The sequence below is a fragment of the Entelurus aequoreus genome, linkage group LG07 (genome assembly GCF_033978785.1).
Source record: "Entelurus aequoreus isolate RoL-2023_Sb linkage group LG07, RoL_Eaeq_v1.1, whole genome shotgun sequence".
NCBI classification, from domain to species: domain Eukaryota; kingdom Metazoa; phylum Chordata; class Actinopteri; order Syngnathiformes; family Syngnathidae; genus Entelurus; species Entelurus aequoreus.
Window position 1 is genome coordinate 29,261,803 of NC_084737.1, and position 17,483 is coordinate 29,279,285.

The following is a 17,483-nucleotide window of genomic DNA, read 5'->3' on the forward strand; positions in this document are numbered from 1 at the left end:
CATTGCCAAATCACCAGCAAGTGACCTTACAGAACTGCTGTCACAAAAGCGACTACACGTCTTACAAAGCTGACCTAATCATGCAAAAATGAGGAACCTTGCATAGAAAACCTTCATCTCAGCTTAAAAAAATGGGCATGCAGGAACCAAGTCTCACTTTCTGTCAATGCAAAAAACCCCAGAGGGTAGTGGGAGAAATTCTACCTTGTGTTGTAACAGCTGCCATCACTTCCTTTTAAAGCACTGCATATCACAAAAAGCCGCTTCCAAGTAACAAATGTGGCATCCCTTCTTTGACAAGATACAACAGCATCAACAGGGATGCTACAATCAGCCTATGGAAGCTTTAACATCCAGATTAAACCCAAACAACGATGGTCAGGTTGCATATGCATGTTTTAAAACAAAGCACACACACACACACACACACACATCTGGGCCTAATGTTCAACTATACTGCCCCACATTCGAATCACGCACAGCTTCAAATGACTTCAGTAGGCTTCTGTTACTATAATGGCAAAAAAGCAGAGAATGCTGGCATAAAGGCATGCAGTCTGCAAAGAAGACATGCTGAGGATGAAATAAATGTATGAACAGAACATTGAAAATATTGGCACATCTTCGAGACAGAAATAATCCAGGGGCCGTCTGCAAAGGGAGAAGCAATCTGCTCTCTAAAAGGGAGGTAAATGAAAACACACAAGCCGATAAAAGTCATCATATTCCAAAATACCAAAGGGAGGAAGAACAAAATGGTCCGAAATGTTTTGAAATATAAAAAACAACAATTTTGACAGAGGAGACAGTTTGTCATGGACTTAAGAGGGATAGTGATACTCCCATTGAAATCCATTTCAAGCTAATAGGCTTCTACACAAGGTATTGATTAGCCTCCTACATAGAAGAGGAGAGAGGGTTGTTGTGTAACCCTTAAACTAGTCAATTGCATAACTGATTCCAGAAAGACACTTATTTTTTTGACATTTTTATATACTCAGGTTCTGGTAAGTGGAGGGTATGTTGGGAAATTTCACCCTCATGCCACATCCAGCACTGTTCACATCCTGCCATTAACGCCTGCTAAAGCGCCAAACTCTGAGGAGGGAACTTTAAACCAACTGAGGAGGTCATCTCTCATGTGAGACCAACTGGGTTTTATTTTATTTATTTAAGCTTTAGAGTTGCATTATAGTCTTTCAACTGTAGTCAATTTTTTTGCCGTTTGGACAAAACATTTGTCAACTTTGTGAGGAGTTCAAGGTTTTGAGCAAAAAGGTCAGTTTAAACACTGCGGAACAGTTTTTTTCTACGGAAACATAGGTAATGGCCATCATTGATATTGTTTGAATCACTCACATAACACAATGATATGGAGACGCTATTCAAACAGTGTATCATTTATTCATTCATTTCATCCAATGGATAACAATCTCCATCGATCCGTCCATTTTCTACCGCTTGTCTCTCTCGAGGTCGCAGGGTGTTGGAGCCTATCCCAGCTGGACTCAGGCAAAAGGCGCACCCTGGACAAGTCATCACCTCACCGCAGGGCCGACACAGATAGACAGACAACCATTCAAAATCACTTTCACACACTAGGGACAATCAGTTTTTATAAAAAAATGTTTAGAGTGAAACCAAAATAATTAGAAGGTAAACAATCAAGAAGAAGAAGACAGAAGGACTGTACTGCAATCTAAATTAAACACTTAAGACCTTTAGTAAGTGGAATTAAATTATGGAATGGATTAAGCAAAGAAATCAAACAATGTACTAAAATGATCCAATTCAAGATACTCTTCAAACTTAAATTGTTTACAAAGTACAAAGAAGAAGAACCATGATAAACATTCTGAATGTATAACATCCATCCATTCATTTTCTAGATAATCTTATTTATCTAACCATATGAAATATAACTTACTTCACTAACTATTATTTATTTATTTATTTATTTTTAATGTTATTACTTATGGAGTGTATTGTGAATAAAGTCAGAACAGGAAGTGAACAAAAGGGTTAGCAACTGCTATGTAAAGGAAAAGGGGTTGGATTAAATAAGCTCTGCTTCTTCCTACTCCTTTTCGAACATATTGAATAGAGAAACTGGAAATTGTGATGCATCATGTTGTATGCATGTATGTTTCAAATAAACTCAAACTCAAAGTTATCGAAGATCTCTCTTTTGTTTTCCATCTTAACCAGGCAAAACATTGAATATGTGAAATATGCATTGCAGTACCACAAAGTTGGGTAACATGTTTAGAACTTTTGTTTAGAACTTTTGAGTTTTTTTCTCCACAAGATGGTCAATGAACGATAATGCCTTTTTTTTTACACAACTGATTGGTTAGTGGGTGGGATTTTATCAGCTCAGACCTCTTACTGGTCAGGGGGTGGTACTGTTATTAGCTATAATCTTGTATCTTATAACCCAGTGGTTCTCAAATGGGGGTACGCGTACCCCTGGGGGTACTTGAAGGTATGCCAAGGGGTACGTGAGATTTTTTTTAAATGTCTGTCAAAAAGAACTGTGAAAAGAAATGCAACAATGCAATATTCAGTGTTGACAGCTAGATTTGTTGTGGACATGTTCCATAAATATTGATGTTAAAGATTTATTTTTTTGTGAAGAAATGTTTAGAATTAAGTTCATGAATCCAGATGGATCTCTATGACAATCCCCAAAGAGGGCACTTTAAGTTGATGATTACTTCTATGTGTAGAAATCTTTATTTATAATTGAATCACTTGTTTATTTTTTAACAAGTTTTTAGTTATTTTTATATCTTTTTTTCCAAATAGTTCAAGAAAGACCACTACAAATGAGCAATATTTGCACTGTTATACAATTTAATAAATGAGAAACTGATGACATAGTGCTGTATTTTACTTCTTTATCTCTTTTTTTTCAACCAAAAATGCTTTGCTCTGATTAGGGGGTACTTGAATTAAAAAAATGTTCACAGGGGGTACATCACTGAAAAAAGGTTGAGAACCACTGTTATAACCTATCCTGCTGCCAAGCAGCTCCTGGCATAAATATCCTGTTAAAGTTATCCATGCGGTTTTGTATTCAATGTTTGGCCTAGTTAAAACGTACAACAAATAAAAAACCGTTAACTTAGATTGTAGTACAGTCCTAGGTCTTCTTTTACGTTTGTTTACCTGCAAGCCCAAATCCACGAAAAACTACTTCCGGGTAAACCTGGCGCATCAAATGGAATTTCAAATATTAGATAGGCTCCAGCACCCTCCGCGACCCTGAAAGGGACAAGCGGTAGAAAATGGATGGATAGATCCGTTTAAAATATTTTACAAATATTAGGTAACATTGAACATTTTATCCATATACTTCATATTTTATTTATTTATTAGAGATACCATAAGAAAAAAAACCTATTTGTTTTACCTGCTTTTTGCCCAAGTGCAGCTGTGATAGTCTTCAGCCATCCTCCCTGACACCCCGACCCCAAGTGGACAAGCGATAGAAAATGGATGGATGGACTTTCAAAAACAATTTTAAAACAGATCGTTATCCGTTTTTTTGTTGTTGTTGGTTTTCGAATGAAAAAAAAACAAACATTTGAACGATTGATCCAGGGCCGCACACGGAAAAATCTAAATACGCAGAGGCCATTGACATTTTTCATTTTCGACACCACTAAAATATATTTCTTTAAATAGAAAAAAACAGCCTGCATGTCAGCTTTGTGTCATTAACATCAACATTTCAACGTCTTAAAATTACATTACACCGGTTGCTGTTTTATTATTACACTTTTTATGTGTGTTTTTTTAGTAATAGTTTTCACAATGCGCCGCATGCCGTTAAAAATGGCCCCCAGGTCTTATTTGGACATCCCTGCCTCAATTGATATGGATAATATTAATATGTCCTCGAAGGAGGCAGATGCAGGAGACAGTTCCTTTTTTTCAAATTTTAAGTATACTAACACTGAAGGAAGGAGCTGAGGGCATATTTGAAAAGACGAAGCCAAATAACCAGGCAAGTGACTAACTAATATTCAGGGAAGAAGGACGTGGACTTAAGCGATGGTCCCTTCCGTGGTTAGAATGGAGAGAATGGGATAGGCAGCCTATGCTCCTCTTACTGTATGTTTCCAGAACTGCAGACAGAGCAGCCTACATCTGGAACATTCAGTCTAGTCATCTGTGATGTTGTCCAAGGCACAAAGCACTAAATCATTTTATGTGTGTGTGAAAGCTGCCAGACTCCAAAGCTCCATGTTAATCATATCCTTTCTAAAACCAGTCTCTCGGGTCTGCACACTATACTTTTAGCAGCGTCCCCACACTATTCTTGTTATCAGGATGTTAGACAAGATGATTGACCACTAACACTGGTATGCCTGTACAGTAAACACAAGCTAGTAGGCCAACACAAATGTTCATCTAGTTCAATTGCTTTGGTCTGCTGCAAGAAATAAATTGATTCTGTGTTGCACCCACCCATTCATATCTAAGAATAATTCACAGATTTAACTCAGTGATGCATTATCTTTTTGTCGAGTTTAGATCCTGTTTGGGTCGATATGTTATTGTCATGACTAATTATTTGGTGAACATCCAAGTGTAATTACAGCGCTGACCAACCCTAACTAACTGAACCAATGAGTAGATTGCACAACGATTCAATTTGATTCAGCTTAAAGGCTGCAGGCTCTTATTCAAACTCTGGCAACCATAGGGTACACAGGCATGGCATGGCTTATTCAGTCCCTCTAGGAATTTGCACCAATTCACGCAAAATCACCCAATCCCTGCACTTTATTACGTTCTTGCGCACTGATCCAACTACCGCAACTTAACCACAAATTTGACTCGGTCTGTTGCTCTGTCCCTGTATGCATCAGCATTTTGATGCAGATTCACTTCTTTGTTAACAACTCGGCGATTAAGACATGGCTGCAAAGTCACTGTTTTAATGTACCCTTCATTTAGTATGTTGTGATAGTAATAAAGATGTGGAGTTTGTGAACGGAATCTTAATGTTGCTCAATCCATCACACACCACAACATCACATCTGGAGATACTTAATATCTGTAAAACAGTTCCCTGAAGTTTTTGATGGAAATGTAATACATTATTTTGGCATTTTGTGCAACATTGTTGTAGAACACAAATAAAGTCATCACTTGACTAGCACTTTTCAACCACAAAAACCTGGACAATTAGGATACATACGACGGCGTGGCGCAGTTGGGAGAGTGGCCGTGCCAGCAACTTGAGGGTTCCTGGTTCAATCCCCACTTTCTACCAACCTCGTCACGTCCGTTGTGTCCTTGAACAAGACACTTCACCCTTGCTCCTGATGGGTCGTGGTTAGGGCCTTGCATGGCAGCTCCCGCCATCAGTGTGTGAATGTGTGTGTGAATGGGTGAATGTGGAAATAGTGTCAAGGCGCTTTGAGTACCTTGAAGGTAGAAAAGCGCTATACAAGTATAACCCATTTACATTTACCATTTATGCTGACAACTGAAGCGGTCTCATCCAAATCTCTTGCAAGTAGCAAAATAAACAAGGTGAGTAACTTTTAAATGAAAGCAAAACTAGGCATTCTTGTTTTGCAAACGATGTGTACATGTCTGTGCATGGGAGATAGTGTACAATTATTGTGCAGTGTTAAAATGTTTTAACCAAATTTGTCATATGAACTGCCTTTACAGTAAAACATTGATAACAGATTGGTAAAATCGTACGCGGATGCAAAATCATTTTTTAAAACAATAGTACCGAAACATTGCAACTTTTGGTGCAATGTTTGAAAAAGTAATTAATTTGAATTGTTCAAAATAATGAGCTGTAGCAGTGGTGTCCAAACTTTTCCACCAAGGGCAGCGTACTGAAAAGACAATGTATGATATTATTTTTGTTCCAGGAAAAAAAGAAATTACATATATATATATATATATATATATATATATATATATATATATATATATATATATATATATATATATATATATAGATATGAAGACAAATCTTTGTGTCAGCTTTGTGTCATTTCATTGGTGACATTATAAGCTCTATGAAATACTGATATTAGAGTCTTGAGTGTTGGTTAAGACTGATATAAATCCGGTACGTTATCAGCACACATTCTTTTACTATTTTGTAGTGTGGAATGTTAGAAAAGAGAACAATGATAAGTATGAAAACAACTAACCTATTTATTATTAACCGTTTGGAATGGACTTATGCTGCCTTTATGTTGAAGTGGAGTGGTAATTATTTTTTGGGCAACACCCAGTGGCCACAATATTCATTAAGCTCACGACGCAGTAAATTGAGTGATGGGGACATATTTGTTACTGAATATTTTCTAACACGCCTCTGATATCCATTATTAATATTGGATTGAGACACACCTAGGTATTGGTATCAAAATGTCATTTTTTTCTCAATACATAATGGGTCTGATCTACAAAGATCCAAATACCAAGTGCCAAATAGCGTGTGCAAACTATAAAATAATGTGTACTATTAGTGGCCGTGTTGCATATGATCTACTTAGGTGCAAAAGTGGCATGGACTGCCCTATTTAAATGAGGTTTTTGCTTGTACTATAGACATTATCTGCCCATGAAAACACACGTTTCCCTCATCCAGCAGCAACAAAATAAAAAACATAACTGTACCGGTTTGTACGCAGTTTTCAGTCGTACTAAATAAAGATGCAAAATAGCACCCGCAGAAGAGTTTTAGTCTTGATAAATCACAGTGCTAAATTATTACATTTGCATCTCTTCCTCCCAGTATTGGGGGCGTCCTGATAATCAGCAAATATTCTGCAAATTCATGAAGACAGACACGCTAAATGGATTCATCTCCTTATTTTGTTTACTTAAGAGATGTTATCCTCTGAGTACAAGCTTAGTAAATCAGCATTGCATGCACTATCAACTTTGTACCTGTTTCGGTACACAAAAACCTTTAGTAGATCAGGCCCTAAGTCTTTTAGCTCTTTTTTGTTATATTTTTATTTAGTCATGCAGCAGCCCACAAATGCCCCCAGGGCCACACTTTGGACACCCTTGATCTACAGAGAAGAATATTTACAAAGTAAATAAATAATATTACAAACTATTTTGTGAGGAATTTAGATTTAGAGAAAATTAAATGTCATGTGTTTGAGAGGCACCAAGTCAGAGCCATTACTTTTAGATGTCCAGTACTTAAAGGGTAACTGCACTTTTTTACGAATTTTGCCTATTGTTTACAAACATTTTGAGGGACAAGAACATGTCTTTTTTTTTTAGGATTTTAAATATAATAAAAACGCTTGGAAGATGCAGCTAATGGGAGTCACCGTTATAGCCTTCAATGCCCTCTAAAACAATTTTCAAACCGTAAATCAACTTTTTATATACACAGTGCAAGTCTATATATAATGTAGTAACACACATGTTTATAACAATATGTAATATGTACAGTACTTACCTTAATTTGGTCATTTCAAGCAATACCGGGACTTCTTTCCCCAGCGCATTTATTTCCGTTTCCATAGCAGCGCAATTCCGACTTCCGGCAACAAAAGTGTTTTCTTAATAATGGCAGGCACGGTAACAACCAACGAAGATGACTATTTTTTGACAAATGAGGATTCAGAACCTTATCTTTTTGAAGCTGAATATACAGAGGATGAATTACTGCTTCTAGAAGCCAGCACGAAGAAGGGGTGAGACGTAGGAGCAGATGGAAGCCGAGAAAGAAAGTGATTTGAAGCTGCAAAATATAAAACTTGAAGCCAAGCTATTTCGACAAATGGAGTGCTTACCCAAATAAACTAAGAAAAATGTCCCTGGCCAGCGAGACATAACGCACAACTGTCCATTGAGAGAATCACACCTTATTATTTATCATGATACAAGCAATACGTCGTGTGAGTTATTACAACTACAGTACATACGCTGTCTGGCTTGCTGTGTACAAACAAAACATGAAATGTGTGCTAATACTTTACAGATACTCTAATATGACCGTTATATTTTTTAGTACAGATTGGTGTACAATCGCCTTGTGTTGTGCATTACAAACTCAAACACAATTTGTGCTGGCGGAGAAGCTAGCTTATCTATAAATACTCTTATGAATACCCTTGAAAACATCCCAAACACCTCCTTTAAGATTTTATACACATGCTGTAAGTATATATGTAATGTAGTAACGGACTCATTCATATTAACATTTAATATTTACGTATTTTGATCATTTTAAGCATACGCGGCACATTAATTTCAAAAACGCATCACAACGTTCGCTTTTTTCCCCCATTACATCACTGATGACCACTCACTGCAGACTTCATGAGAGCCAACAAACATGGTAAAACATCACTTACTGTACAAGGTGTGCTGTCATTAAGATGCCGACTGACAGAATATTGTTATTGTCCCGTTTAGATGAAGAATGATTCAGAATCCTCGCGAAGAAAATGGTGGTGAAACCAAGTGTCTTTTTGTGTCGTTCTCGACATTTCGGGGTCTAAATTTGATGTCAAAGTTTACCAGTATGTTGGATTACATCCTCATCCTTCTACTATCCAGGTGAGAGGCATGATTTATGATCTCCAATAAACTTCCTTCCATGAGCAGGGAAGGGAGGAAACAGCTGATTACTCAATGATGTAAACATAGGCACACACGCTAGTGATCACGGCGTCGCTATAAATAGTTAGTCTTCATTGGCACTTACAATAAAAATATCAATTAGCACTTACAACAACAATATCACTAATACTTGGTTAATATACAAGTCACAAAATGTAAATAAAGTATTGTTGGCACGTTTTGGATGTTTTCTTATTGGTTTTTATGGGGGGACTAGAGCAGTGGTCCCCAACCTTTTTGTAACTGCGGACCGGTCAACGCTTGAAAAATTGTCATAAAAAAATACAATCATGCGTGCTTACGGACTGTATCCCTGCAGACTGTATTGATCTATATTGATATATAATGTAGGAACCTTGTTACCATCTACACCACTCTCATCAGGCCGTGTCTGGAATATAGCTCAGTGCTCTTAGTGGGCTGCTCCAAAAAACAACAGGCAGAGCTAGAGCGAGTCCAGAAACGTGCCTGTAAAATCATTACGAGGAGAGCTGGAAACATCTCACAACCCCTACCATCACTCCAGACCAGGAGAGAGGAGGCTGCAGTGAAGCTGGTCAGGGATATGCATGATGAGCAACACCCTCTGCATGACCTGCTACCTCCAACACGAGGCAGCCACACTGCCAGGACATTGAGGAACCAACATAAGCTGGCTGAACCCGAGCCCAAAGCCAAGACAAAGAGACTTAAAAACTCTACCCTCCGTACTGCAATTAAACTGTATAATAATACTATCTAATTAAATAAGTAATACAGTCATATACCAGAATGCTAATAGTTTCCATGCTGCTGTTGCCCTGAAAATGAAAATGTTTTTTTTATATAAAATACTGTCTGTTCTTTTAATTTTTTTAATCTTTGTTTGTTTAATATTCATTGTAAAGTTCAGCTGTTTTTTCAGTGGGGCCTTGGCTCCACTGCAAGCATGAATAAATAAAGTCAAGTCAAAAACCAGAAATATTAATAACAGAAAAAAACAACCCTTTTGTGCGAATGAGTGTGAATGAGAAAGGGAGGTTTTATGGGTTGGTGCACTAACTGTAAGTGTATCTTGTGTTTTTTATGTTGATTTAATTAAAAAAAAAAAAAGAAAAAGAAAAATTATTATTTTTAAATTTTTTTAAATTTCTTGTGCGGTACCAATCGATCAATGGACCGGTGGTTGGGGACCACTGGACTAGAGGACCTCCCATTGACTCTGCTGTAAGCAGACTTTTATTTACGTTTTTTACGAGTTAGAATGCATTAAAAAAATACATCTGACGTCATGTCTTTCATAATGATTGTGAACAATAGGCAAAAGTCCCAAAAAAAGTGAAGTTCCCCTTTAAATTAAAGTGTCAGTCAATCATGCGCAGCATAGGCCTAACGGGGTTGTGCAGTGAAATTACATCACTACATGAAATCGTATTCAACGCCTGGTGTGTCAACTGATGTCTGTAATACCCAAAAATCACTATGTAGTCATTATGTTTACAGTTGCAGATGAAGCTAAATGAGAAAAAGTCAAAGGTAATATTTTACCAAGTCCTGCACCAATGAGTCAAAGGTATTTGGGTCAGTGCTTGTATTTGTGTGTTTATGACCTGACTTTACAGGACCTGACGTAGCTGAATAAATCTTAGGGATGTACAGCCCATGTTCCCCAATGGCAGCATGTCTGATTTCATCATTTCCAGCCATGGCTTAAGTCTCCTCCTGTTAGGTTCCCTTTAGCTTACCCCCCTAACACACATACAAACACTATCTATGCAACTGTATCATTCTTACAAGTAAAATGTTACACCTAAGAATGTTGGTCCTTAGATCCTCAGCAGCACAGACCCAACTGTGACAGACGTGTCTTAAGCTCCATTTAAGGTGGATATGAGTCAAAGCACCACCTATCACATTGAAGGGTTCAAGTCCCATATGTCAGGGTCGACACACCCAGCGATTTTGCCTGTTTTCCCTCCAACTGCTGTTACATTTCTCAGGCTCATTCACAAAAGAACTCATTTTAGTTTTCACAAATGTAGACTTACCCATCTTAAAAGGTTAACCGCTTTTTGAGCCAATATTGAAATAAAACATGTCTGGCTTACATTCAAAAATAAATTGGCACAATCAGAGTGAGTCACACCTAGGAAGGGTTCACATGCTGAGTGTGTTGCACAATAGATGGCAGTTTGTGAGTCTGGGAAAATGCAGGAAAAAAGTCCACAAACAAGACATTTGTACTTGTTTTGCAGCATTGTCTCCATGCTGTCTTTCATACTGGAAGCACATAATCTAACAATTGATATCATTAAATCAATACAGCAAATGATGGGAAATTGTGTGCATTGCACTAAAAGACATCATAAAAACTAACAATACAAGTCATTTTTCATTCCAAGCTTTGAAAAAGAAATGTTGCAGGTACATAAATGAAGATATAGAAGGATACAGCAAAGGCCTGTTTTGCATATTCCAGACATGCTGGCAGCAATATCATAGAACTATAAGTCCGCTACAAACCAATTGCCTCCATGATTTAGTGATGTGTCAGTGCGCCCCTGTTCTTCAAAGGGACTGTACGCTGTCAGAATAATACACCAGAACTCATTAGATATTGTTTGGCACTGTTGTGCTGATCATCTGAGTCCTCCAGCAATGTACCCGCATTTTACAATTTGAGCTGATTACTAGCTGGGGCTCTGTAAAGAAAGACATTTATTTAAATTTCTCTAACGCCCGCAGCTCTTATTATTTACTAGTGTACACTCTAAAATTGTTGTTATGTTTTTTGTATGGCCATGACCATTTAAGGGTCCAATATTTTGTGTACTCTGTCAGAGAAAATGGACAGACGTCATGTTGTCGTAATGTCCTCAACTTTATCAGCTCTGATCTGTCTGTTCATGTTTCATCAGTAAGAACACAAAAGTGGAAACACTCCACTTTGTTATAAAAAAATAAAAAATAAAATAAATGCTGGATCTTCTGTTGCAATTCTGAAGTGGCAATTCTACAGGATCTTAGTACAAAAGAGGCTATAGACGCTGACTTTCTGGCTTACTTCTGCAACAAATATGGTGGCCATGAAGGTTAAAAAAGCTAACATTTTGGCAAAGCCTTTTATCGAAAAGCTAAACTTGTCGCAGATTTGAGTTTTGAGCAAAAGTCAATACGTAAATTAAATTGCCAGACCCCACTATGTTGAGTTTGGCTCCACCGTTCCTGACACAGTGGTTAAATTAATTGATTTTGAAGTTTAAAAAAAAAAAAAAAAATTTTAAGTGGTACCCTAAATTTGATGTTTTGAGATAAGAACTGTCTCTCAGCTAATTGTTATGCTTTAACTTACATGCATCCCTGCATTAAGTTGGCGTAGCAAATGTCACAGTGAACCCCGTAAGATCCGCCCAAAACAACTGGTCTTATTCGTTAGCATTAGCTTATAGCTCCAGATTGACATAATTTTGTTTTCTAAGCATGGGAAGGAATAAAGTGAGTGTGAGGGCCAGTACTGAGAATAAGAAGTGGATTATATTAATTAAAGAAAGAAATCATTAAAAACATGGTGGCCAACGTGGTGAAGCCATTCGAGCATATCCCTGCTTGTCTGCAACATACTGAAAAAGAATAAGCCTAACGCCAGCCAAGAATGTTAAAATAATATCTAAACGACTAACATTCGTCCATGAAAGTATTGAGAAGCTGCTGATGATGTGTTTGACAGAGAAGCAGCTGGAAGGAGATACCATAGAAGTCGACTTTTCAAGGTAAATGCTGTACACTATTATTATATTATTTTATAAAACTATTGTAGTTATTAGTAGTACATTCTATTGTGTTGTTTTTATACAATATTTATTATCTTAAAGTTGGATTTTCTTTTTAAAAGGTATGTTACCTGTTAAAATGATGCTGTTTTGGAGTGGGGGCAAACTCCAATAGATTTCAATTAATTTTAATGGGAGATGTTGATTTCAGGTACAAGTTTTTGAGTTAAGAGCTCCGTCACAGAACTAAATAAGCTCAAAAATTGAAGTACAATGGCCTCCACAATTTTATGAACATTAAGTAGATTTTCTTAGGAATATCAAATTAGAATATTGCAGACAAGTACATGTATTTTAATTGTAAACTACTGGTGTCAACCTTTTAACTGATGTTTATTGATCCTATAACAGTATTGATACAAACTTGTGCTGTCAAATTATTATTTTTAATCAAATTGTTATTTTTTATCAAATTACACACTTTTGAATTGTGATTAATCATGATTATTTACAGTAACTTACTTGCTTGTAAAACTTAAATCAACTTAAAAGTACCTCAATATTTTTAAATAAATGCAATTTTATATTCAGAATGTCACAAACTTTTTTTTAAACGTTTTACTAAATATACATAATTGGTAACACTTATATATTAAGTCACATCTGTGTGTACAGTATTTTGAAGCAAAACTTGTCACAAAGCACACAAGCCGGAGTCTCCTCACTCAAATTTGCACTGATGTATGCAGTGACCTGATCCCTGACCGTATAACAACCCACACCCCCTTTCAGGTAACCAGCTGCAGTTAAAGCAGGAGCATGTGGGGTCGAAATATAACGGGTTATTAATTTGCATTGATAGATGATTAATGCGATATTGCGTTGAATTGTTAAATTTAACGGCCCCAATAAAAGCATTTCATTCTATTCTAAAATGAAAAATATTAAAAGAACATTAAGGTTTATTTCCTTAACTTATTCCTCTATTATGGTGTTGGCCTGGTAGTATCAATAATGTCACAGTAGCACAAGATTTCTCTTGTTGTGGTAAATAAAACAATACTCACGGTGCAGAGTGATAGAAATGTTGATGGTGCGAATGTCGGTGACTGTCCTGAGGTCAGGGATACTGGCACATTTCAGCTGCGTGGTTGCGGGTGTTTCACCCACATTGATCCAGCAGACGGTCTCCTTGGCATAGATGAAGTCCATTGCCATGGTCTGCTTGGTGCCAATGGAAGGCAGTCTGGACGTGGAGCCGCTCAGGGAGGTACAGCGGATGTCGTGGAGGTTTGCAATCAGCAACATGGGAAGACGATCTACTGGCTCTGTCGATGGTAAGAAGAAGGGACAATGCAGCAAATGTTGGACATAGAGAAAGGAGTTGCTGTTTTTGTGCTCTCACCATTTTTGGCTTTGCAGGAACGATTGTCTGGCTGCAGCAGATAGCCCTCCACACAGCTGCAGGTGTAGGAGCCCTCAGCGTTCTTACATGTCTGACTACATGTCCCATACACGCTACACTCATTGAAATCTACCAGGAGAGAGATATGACGGTACATTAGTGAGAAACACAGTGCTTACATGTGTTTGGCATGTATCCAAAATGTCTGCTCACCTTTGCATGTTTTTCCATCTGCAGCCACCTCAAAGCCATTGCCACAGTAGCACTTGGGTCCTTCGTGAGTCACAGCACACTGAAACTGGCACCCATGCGAGGCGCAGGCCGGAGCGCTCTCTACAACATAACACATAAAGTACATTAAACACTGTAATATTTAACATTAAGGGCAGAATATCCTAAATGCCTTTTAGGTAATTGCTTTATTTCTTTTGAAAGTGATTAATCCCAGCCACACCATCATATCCTGTCAAATCTCCTCTGGTGGATTATATTGAAATGTGGATGTGAGATGTGTATGCTTATTCAAGGATGAAGGTGATTTGAATGTGCACATTAACTCGAGGACGCACAATGAAAGAGGCGTGTTTTTTATTGGGGAAGCTTGAGTAACGTAAGGGGGTCCACGATACTTTGAGGTGATTGATGCTTATTATAAATTAAAAAACAAATGAAAATGAAAATCACAACAAATGAAAATCCACCCAGAAGGGGCCTGTAAACAGCCCTGGGTGGGTCTAAACTTAATGTTTAGAAAAACATCACAGAAAGCCAGAGATTAACTGGTGGAGGAAATTGGAGAATGTGAAGTTGGTGAAGGATGGACGATATTCATTTATTTGTCCTTTTCTAATTATCATTTTCCTTTTAAATTACAAGCATGTGTAAGATCTTCTTAATTATTCATATAGGCAAACACAATCCAGATACTAAAATATATGGACATGAGATTTCACATAAATTTATGCTGGAGTGAAAGTGCAAAATTTAAATGTTACAGAAAGTCAGTTCATGCAAATATGTTGTCTTTCAGCATGACTGACAGAGAAGCAAAAAATAACACTACTACGCATATTAATATTAGCAGCAGGAATAGTTGAGATGGTCATCATAATCACAATGTTGGAATTTAAAGGTGTGTAAAATGCTGTTTTTGTTTCTGCATCACCAAATTAAAAGACTGACAAATGAAATGTTTGTCTTTGGACGATTCAGACCTTGCAACACATCAAACTATTCGGGCTCCAATACTATGGAATGCCCTCCCGGTAAAAGTTAGAGATGCTACCTCAGTAGAAGCATTTAAGTCTCATCTTAAAACTCATTTGTATACTCTAGCCTTTAAATAGACTCCCTTTTTAGACCAGTTGATCTGCCGTTTCTTTTCTTTTCTTTTCTACTCTGCTCCCAACCCGGGGTGGACCGCTAGCCTGTGCATTGGATGGGGACATCTCTACGCTGCTGACCCGTCTCCGCTCGGGATGGTTCCTGCTGGCCCCACTATGGACTGGACTTTCGCTGATGTGTTGGACTTTCACAATATTATGTCAGACCCACTCGACATCCATTGCTTTCGGTCCCCCCTAGAGGAGGGGGGGGGGGGGGTTACCCACATATGCGGTCCTCTCCAAGGTTTCTCATAGTCATTCACATTGACGTCCCACTGGGGTGAGTTTTCCTTGCCCGTATGTGGGCTCTGTACCGAGGATGTCGTTGTGGCTTGTACAGCCCTTTGAGACACTTGTGATTTAGGGCTATATAAATAAACATTGGTTGATTGATTGATTGAAACTTTGGCAATGATTAGTTTACCCACATGCCCAAACAAACAAGCAAGAAAATCCATACATGCATAATTAGCATAATTAAATGCACTCCCATGTGAAAGCGGATACAGCTCCTAATAGCCATACTAGTACGGGTTGAGAAGGATTAGGCCAAGTAAGGGTCTTTCGTTATGTAAAGCCAGTAGCACACTGGGCCACAATGGCCCTTTTGTTGCGACCCCACTGAAAAGAAGAGTCCCCCGGCAAAATGTGTGGCCCATATCGAATCCATTCACCGGGTCTCACACTGTGAAAGACCACTGGCAAGTGGAGGGCTAAAGCGCCTCAAAAGAGGCTGCCATTTTTGTTCCATTTTGCACCTGTGTATGTCACAGTATGAACACTGCTGGATTCTATCAGTGGTGACACTACTATTTGAAATTGCATTGTAAAAAAACAAACAACAAAAAACTAAGGAAATAATGGAATTTTTTAAAATAGTGTTTTATATCTGTATTGCTCTGAATCAGATTGTAAACTTTACTGAAGAGAGGTGTTTGCCCTCTTTTTATCAAAAGGTATTATTTTTGCTAGACTTTTTCTGATATTGAGCCACTCAAAAGAAATGAGCACTGGCATCCAGTTTTAATAGCATAGTAATTTTAAAAGGCCAATCAATATGTAACATTTATTAAAGGGGACCCATGATGATTTTAATCTACATTTTACACTTCCTTCCACCCACTCAAAAAGTATCATACTCTATCTTCTGAGCATGTTCACTGTTAAATATATACCTTGCAGACAAACATCACCGTTATTTATTTTTAAAGCCACAGTTGAAAATAAATTTCATAAACAATTTATAGATTACCCGGTCACAACGTTAGGGACAACTGCCCACTGGGATCAATACATAACCGCATAATAAAAGCTAGAATGTATTTCTCTAATTGCATGCCACAATTAGATAAAAATAATACTCTATTCTACATTTTTATAAACCAAGTTGTATTGTTGCAATGTCCCTGTCTTTTTCGTTGAAGTTTAGTGGCTAATCCAACTTGTACTTACTGGTCCATGTTGACGAAAGAGTCCCGTGTAAAAATGTTGTTGTCAAATAAACACGGAAATATTTAATGTATGTGTATGTATATGTAATGTAATAACGAGAAGAAAGAACACTGGGTGTTTCACGTTTCGGCACAAGAGAGCAGAGCAGAGAGGAGGGGCCTGGCAGAAAGCCTGTACTAGAAATACCCACATTAGTACATCAGTCAATCTGCGATATCACAAATGGCACAATGTTAAAAAATAAAAAAAACAGCGTTTGAAGGCATTAAAAACTGATCTTGATGATTTGATGTTTTTACATTGTTTAACACAACTATCCAACACTGTAACATTTATAAGTCAGAAAAGAGCAATATCCTCAATAAAAAGGCTAATCAGGAAAATTCTATTGGTCAAACCATGTCTAGTTTTTACCAATGAATGTGAAATGAGAATGACTGGAGGCAGGAGAAGGAAAAGTAAAAAGTGTGGCCTAGACGCTGGGTTCTTAACTTTTTGACCTCTGCATCTACCTTTTCTACTACAGCGGAACCCGGGGCCCACTCAAATACATCAGAAATATACATTCATCATAATAAATATTATCAAGGCTTAGGTCTGGCTGGTTAGAAAAATAAATACTAATCAAATATCCTGCAAAAGAAATGGAACATAAAAACTGATGAAAAATAAATTCACATACAATTACGCAGTGCTAAAATAAGTTGGTTCTAATTAAATTCATAATAAATAACAATATATATGTTTCTTAAATAAACTTTCAATAAACTTTAAGTACAAATGAAAATACAGCTTTACCACTTTAGTCATATGTTTTGTGCTTGAACTTCTCTATAACTTTAGCTCCAGACTTAC

The 17,483-nt window shown here is 37.4% G+C and overlaps 1 protein-coding gene across 3 annotated transcripts in view; it reads right to left on the reverse strand.

The window, feature by feature from the left end:
- The window catches only part of LOC133653630 (low-density lipoprotein receptor-related protein 1-like), a 221,021-nt gene that overhangs the window by 89,023 nt on the left and 114,515 nt on the right, over positions 1-17,483 (reverse strand). For all 3 annotated transcript variants that reach the window (XM_062053126.1, XM_062053128.1, XM_062053125.1), the window contains exons 4-6: positions 14,005-14,124; positions 13,792-13,920; positions 13,454-13,714 (exon numbers count right to left, since the gene is read on the reverse strand). In XM_062053126.1, coding sequence (XP_061909110.1) covers positions 13,454-13,714; positions 13,792-13,920; positions 14,005-14,124 — 510 coding nt within the window. The remainder of the gene's footprint in view (positions 1-13,453; positions 13,715-13,791; positions 13,921-14,004; positions 14,125-17,483) is intronic.